This window comes from Crocodylus porosus, unplaced genomic scaffold, assembly GCF_001723895.1.
Source record: "Crocodylus porosus isolate Cpor-Errol unplaced genomic scaffold, CroPor_comp1, whole genome shotgun sequence".
Lineage (NCBI taxonomy): Eukaryota > Metazoa > Chordata > Crocodylia > Crocodylidae > Crocodylus > Crocodylus porosus.
Window position 1 is genome coordinate 4,502,227 of NW_017728940.1, and position 6,272 is coordinate 4,508,498.

General features: G+C 50.2%; 2 protein-coding genes across 3 annotated transcripts in view; one reads left to right on the top strand and one right to left on the bottom strand.

Moving 5' to 3' along the window:
- SNRNP40 (small nuclear ribonucleoprotein U5 subunit 40) overlaps positions 1-5,968 on the bottom strand; it is a 19,198-nt gene extending 13,230 nt beyond the window's left edge. Inside the window, exons 1-4 of the mRNA XM_019548028.1 lie at positions 5,775-5,968; positions 4,753-4,882; positions 1,967-2,060; positions 1,054-1,219 (exon numbers count right to left, since the gene is read on the bottom strand). Coding sequence (XP_019403573.1) covers positions 1,054-1,219; positions 1,967-2,060; positions 4,753-4,882; positions 5,775-5,933 — 549 coding nt within the window. The 5' untranslated portion in view covers positions 5,934-5,968. The remainder of the gene's footprint in view (positions 1-1,053; positions 1,220-1,966; positions 2,061-4,752; positions 4,883-5,774) is intronic.
- Positions 5,969-6,179: 211 nt separating this feature from the next.
- ZCCHC17 (zinc finger CCHC-type containing 17) overlaps positions 6,180-6,272 on the top strand; it is a 30,002-nt gene continuing 29,909 nt past the window's right edge. Inside the window, exon 1 of one of the 2 annotated variants that reach the window (XM_019548031.1) lies at positions 6,180-6,257. The gene's annotated coding sequence lies outside the window, so the exon portion shown is untranslated. The remainder of the gene's footprint in view (positions 6,258-6,272) is intronic. The other variant, XM_019548029.1, reaches the window with a different exon arrangement.

Below are 6,272 nucleotides of genomic sequence, written 5' to 3' on the forward strand. Positions count from 1 at the left end.
GAGCGCCAGGAGTTTTCAAAGATCCGTGCCAGGGGCTGGGCTATGACGCTCGCCAGCTCCTTGAGTACCCTGGGGTGCAGACTGTCAGGGCCGGCTGACTTCTCAAGGTGTTCCTTCATGAGGTCAGCATTTATAGATCCCCCCTCAGCCTTCTCTTGTAGAGGCTGAATAGGTTCAGGTTCCTTAGCCTCTCCTTGTAGGGCCTGCCCTGCTGCCCCGATTATGTGGGTGGCCCTCCTCTGGACCCTCTCCATGTTGTTCACATCCCTCTGGAAGTGTAGCGCCAAGAACTGGATGCAGTTCTCCAACTGTGGCCTGACCAGTGTTGCACAGAGGGGGAGGATCACCTCCTTGGACCTGCCTGAGATGCATCTGTGGATGCATGACAAGGTAAGGTTGGCGTTCCTGACCGCATCTCCACACTGTTAGCCCATGTTCATTCTGGCATCAATAATGACTCCAAGATCCTTTTCTGCCTCTGCACTGATGAGAAGAGAGTTCCCCAGCTTGCAGGTATGCTGCTGGTTCTTCCTCCCCAGGTGCATCACCTTGCACTTGCCAGTGTTGAAACCCATCCTGTTCTCGTCCGCCCATCCCGTAACCTGTCTAGATCCGATTGCAGCCTGTTTCTCCCGTCAAGCGTGCCCACTTCTCCCCACATCTTAGTGTCGTCTGTGAATTTGAACAGGGTGCTTTTTACCCCCTTGTCCAACTCGTTGATGAAGATGTTGAACAGCATGGGCCCAAGGACTGAGTCCTGCGGAACCCCGCTGCCCACACCCCTCCAGGTCGAATAAGACCCATCCCACCGCCACTCGCTGTGTGCAGCCCTCCAGACAGTTAGTGACCCATTTCACTGTGTAGGTGCTGACGCCACAGTCTCCTAGCATTCTGGAATAAAAGAAGTCAGAAGAAAAAGCATTTCCTTCAATTATTTGTGCAAAGATCACTGCTGTTCAAGTGTGTTATTCAAAATTTTTATTTAGTTTTTTAGTCAGTATTTCTTAGTATGCTTTTCATCACTGCAGCCATCAAAACGCACATAGTACTGACCTTTACTGTCCCATCATCACTGCCTGTGCAGACAAGCTGGGGTCCCCTCCTGGCTGGGTAACAGGAGTTAACAAATGATGTATGCCCCTTCAGCCTTTTCACTCTTTCTCCCGTCTCACTATCCCATACAGCTACTGTTTTATCTGTAGATGCTGAGAAGAGCATGCTATGGGAGAGAAAGAGAAAGAAAAGGAATAGCTATGACATTCTGAAACTCTACTCTCTTCATTTACTCCCAAACTCCAACAGGAATGCTGCTGTGTAGACTTAAGTCCAACACTCAGAGGCAAATACAAAAGATGCCTTATAAGTTACTTTAGCAGGGTCTGAGCTAGTCTGATAGTGAAAAAGCCTACTCTGAATACGCCCCTCTCTGCACTTACTAGAAGGGAATATACTGGCTCTTCTCTTCCCAGCATTACTTGGTCTGATGGTGGAAAGGAAGAATCTTCTGTAACCTGATATAGTGTCTGATCGTGGGAGTCATCTTCCCAAATTAATTAACATCTTCAATAATTGCAGGGGTAGTAGAGAAGACACAAGAACGGTCATTCACTACATCAGACAATACGTCTATCTTGCCCAGTATCCTGTGTCACACAGTGGCAGAGAATAGATGCCGAAAAGGAGAGTGAACAGCATTTAAAGTCTAGGAAGTTCTGATTCAGAGGAACTAGCTCCCAGGCTTATAGGTACTGAAGAGGTAACCAAGGAGGTATGCAATAGCTTACACTTACTAGCAACAGGTTCCTACTTGCCTGGGGTATTTTCCAACCTCTGTCCAAGACTGAAAAAGGACAAGTACATGTGGCAGCACCTTTCATGAAAACTCTCCCCTAAAACATTTTGCAGAATTAAAAAAACAGGAGTTAAATGAGCAAATAATAAATCAAATCAGTTCCTTACGACTTACCTGCCATCAGTATTATAGTGCAACTCCATAACTGCGCCGCTGTGCCCTTTCAGAGTAGCATAGTTATCACAATCTCCATACACATTCCACAACACTAAGGAGAGAGCAAGAGAGAATCATGAAAAGTTAGTGATGGAAGGGACCTCAGGAGGTCATCTAGTGCAAAGCAGGACCATCCCCAACTAGATCATTCTAATCATCCCAGCCAAAGCTTCGTCTAGCCAGGTTTTAAAAATAGCTAAGGATGGAGCTTCTGCCAGTTTTCTGGGTTACCTGTTCCAGTGTTTTACTACCCTCCTAGTGAGAAAAGTCTTCCTAAGATCTAACCTAAACTACCCTTGCTGTACCTTGAGACAGGTGCTCCTTGTTCTGTCATCTGCCACCAATAAGAAAAATCTAGTTCCATCTTCTTTTGAACCCTACTACAGGTACTTGAAGGCTTCTATTAAATCCCACCTCTGTCTTCTCTTCTCTAGACTAAATAAACCCAGTTCCCTCAGTTTTTCTTCATAAGCTATGTGCCCCCAGATAGTTCTCTGCAGAGATGTTGCCCAGCCAGTCAGCCCCCAGCCTGTACCGGAGCATAGGACTATTCCGTCTTAAGTGCAGGACTTTACACTTGTCTTTGTTGAACCTCATGAGATTTCTTTTGGCCCAATCCTCCAATTTGTCTAGGTCACTCTGAATCCTAGCCCTACCCTCCAGCATATCTACTACTCCCCCCAGCTTGGTGTCATCTGCAAACTTGCTGAGGGTGCACTCTATGCCATCTTCCAGGTCACTGATGAAGACACTGAACAAAATTAGCCCCAGGACCAACCTCTGTGGCACTCCACTTTGATACCAGCTGCCAACTAGACACTGAGTCATTGATTACTACTCTCTAACCCTGATGATCAGAGAGATCAATACCAGTTTGCTGAAGTCCCCAAAGCAATGCTCTCACAACTCACTAAAACATAGCATCTGCAATAATTGGAGAGCTCTACAAATACAAGTTTTCAACTAGAAAGTCTTCAAATGATGCATAGGCTTAATGCAAGCCCTATCTGGCTGAGATGGGTGGAAAACTTAGAGCCTTGTGGCATAGTAATTTTGGGCAGATCCTAGATCTTTAAACCCTGGACTATGTACCCATGCTATCTGTCCATGGGGAGCAGGCAAGGAAGGGTTAACCAGGCAGGGAAGCAGGACACTGCTGCTGCTGCTGCTCTCTGGGTTCCTGCTCTACCTAGAGCCTCTGGGATGAATCTGCACAGAGAGCAGCAGCAGCATACTAGGCAGGTATGTTAACCCTTTCCTGCCTGCTCCCTTGGGACAGTCAGCCAAGCAGCCTCAAGTAGATGAGGGCAGGAGGGAATTCTAATGGGCAGTGGTAAACTGAGGGAGCCCTGGGGGCAAACTTGGAATTGGAGGGGAGGAGAGATTCTTACTTCACAATCCCCTAGGCCCTTGCTGGCCTGAAATGTGACTGCTCCAAACTCAAGCTAGCACTAACAGTAATCAACATTTTTGTGGTTCAGAGCGTGAGGTGCAACAAGGTTCTTATATTAAGTCAGGGGCATCAAACATGCAGCCCACAGAGCCCTGCCTTCTGGCCTTGGGGCTGTCCCCAGGGTCGTCCCTGGATCTAACCACACACATGGGGAACATCACTTGAGGCTGGTCCATGGGCCAGATCAGGCCTATGGACCCCCTCCCCTTCCTGCCTCTACAAGCATGTCTGATTTGGTGGCTGCTCCAGTCAGTCTGGGACCCATGCTGTGTGGCATGGATCCCAAAGCAGGGACCACATGTGGTACAGTCAGTCCACTTCAGCTGGTCCAAGACCTGCACTGCATGCAATGTTTGTTGGTACTATGTGCAGCAGAGGCCCCAGACTGGCCAGAGCAGATGCAGTGTGCAGCACAGTCGAAGAGCTGTTGGGGTTGGCACATGTGGTTCAGCCCAGCAACTGTGTGAAACGCAGCTGCTGCTCCCATCCATTCCAGCTACATGTAGCATGAGTCTCAGCAGCTGCGGGGGGGTGGAATCCAGTTTGTGGACTGGCTCCACACCACTCATCCAACTTGTGGGTCCAGAGGAGTTTGACACCCCTGACTTAAAGTATATTTATGTTCTTAGACCAAGCAGAATGTATGAATTAACTGCCATAGGAAGAACTGACTCTACTGCCCTACCAAGCATTAATATATTATGTTTGGGGAAATTCTTTCTTAAGAAACTAAAATTACTTTCTACTACCTCCGTTCAGTTCCTGTACCGGAACCTGACATGAAGATCAAGTCAGCCAATCCTAACTGCTGTGACAGCATATCTCACACCATGCACCTTGTCATAACGGGGTCCCAGATCAATCACTAATGGCATTCAACTGGTCACCAACACCTTGATTTCTTCTTTGATGTGTAATAGGTGTTGCCATGAGAGTGCTGACATGCTCGCTCCACTGCCAAGGTGAGTTGCTGCACAACCGCTTGAAGGCATAATCCAGTGGTTCTCAAGAAGGGTGCCAGGACATTCTGGGGTGCCACAAGATCTTTTGAAGGGTGCCACAAGGTGTGAGGAGATAAGTGCAGGCTGGTCCTTGCCTGACCACTGCCCCACCCCCTCAACAAAAGGCAACCACTAATAAAGAAATTAGACTTTGAAAGGGGTGCTGCTCAAAGGCCCTTACATTAACTAATGTTAAAGATGGTGCCTCAAACTGCTGGCCTGGGCAGCAGTTTTGCTCACCACCCTGCGCTATTAGGAAGTTCATTTGTATGACATGGCTACCAACTCACAGATGAGCCTGTCAAATCCTGCGGAGGCCAAGGTGTTTCCATTGGGGTGAAACTTGCAGCAGTAAACTTCCCCTTCGTGTCCTGAAAGCAGCATAATAGGAGCCTGCAGTGAGGAGCACCTGGGAGGACCCTAGAAGACAGGAAAGGCAGGCAGGGGTAAGGAAGCATCTGAAAGCAGCTGGGGTGGGTTCTCACTGGTTGCGTGTGCCAGCTAAGCAAAGCTGGGTGGTGGGGGTCAGGCCGAGAAGCAGATACGACCCAACGGATGCAGAGATACCCAACTCCACAGGATGGAGGTGGAACTAGGATTTTATGGTGCTGGCAGCAGCTTCCACATTGTGAAAGGTGCCAGAGCAGGATACCACCCCTACCCATAGCCCCTGCCGTGCACACCGTGAGGCTGGGCCCCCTGCCCTCACTCCTTGCACGTGGTGTGGGGGGGGAAGGACACGGGATGGATGACACGGGACGGATGACACGACAGGGCTGTGACCCGCTCAACAACAGGCAGCTGGAATCAATTCATGGCCCCATCCAGCACTGTCAGGTGTACGATAACTTATCGCATTTGTATGACAATTCCCACCCTTGCGTGAGGTGCGATCAGTAAAAGTATGGGCAGCTCAAAACGATCATATTTGTTGAAAATACAAGTAAAAGCATTCAAAATATAGGCTCAGGATTTGTTATCAAGATGACACCTTTTATTAGACCAACAAATTTTTGCAAAATCAAAAAAAAGTCTCTGCAAAAGTCTAATAAAAAGATATCGTCTCCACTACGAGTCCCAACTGCGTTTTCCTGTAGACCAGTAGCACCCAAATCCTGACAGACTGCACATGTGACACAACCTTAAATACCTCCAGCAAATTTTGGTCGTATAAAGTAACTATAGTAAGTTGTTATTCAGTGCATGGCAGTTTTTCAGCAAATATGATCATTTGGGGCTTCCCAATACGACAACTTCCTATTTAGGATCTGGCAACGCCGCCTCCGCTCCGGGCCCTGCCCCCCGCACTCACCGCCTGCAGCAGCGCTCCCGGGGCTGCCCCGCCCGCGCCGGGCCCCAGCAGCAGCTCATGGCGAGGCCGTTTGGGCGCTGCAGGTACCACAGCGAGCTCCGGGCCTGGGCCTGGGCCTGGGCCCGGGCCCGGCGCCTTGCGCTTCTGTTGCTCGATCATGACTGCGGCCGGCTCCAACCAGGCCTAGGAGGCGACAGGAAGCGAAGCGTGGGAAAGACCCGCCTCCGCCCTGCGCCAACTGGGCGCAGCCGCCGGGCTCCCCCCGATGATTGGCCCGGAGCCTGCCACACCGCCCCTTCCACTCTCCTTCCTGGCGCGCCGAAGGCGCTCAGGCCCCCAATGGCAGAGAGCGGATGGTGGGGAAAGCAACGGGGACGCCGATTGGATGCGCCGGGGTCCGCCCTGCACCATGCCGCGTTGTGATAGGTGGGGGCGTCGCGCAGCTTGAGGCTGTGCGCAAGATGGTGGCGGCGGAGCATGGGGGTGAGTGAGTGAATG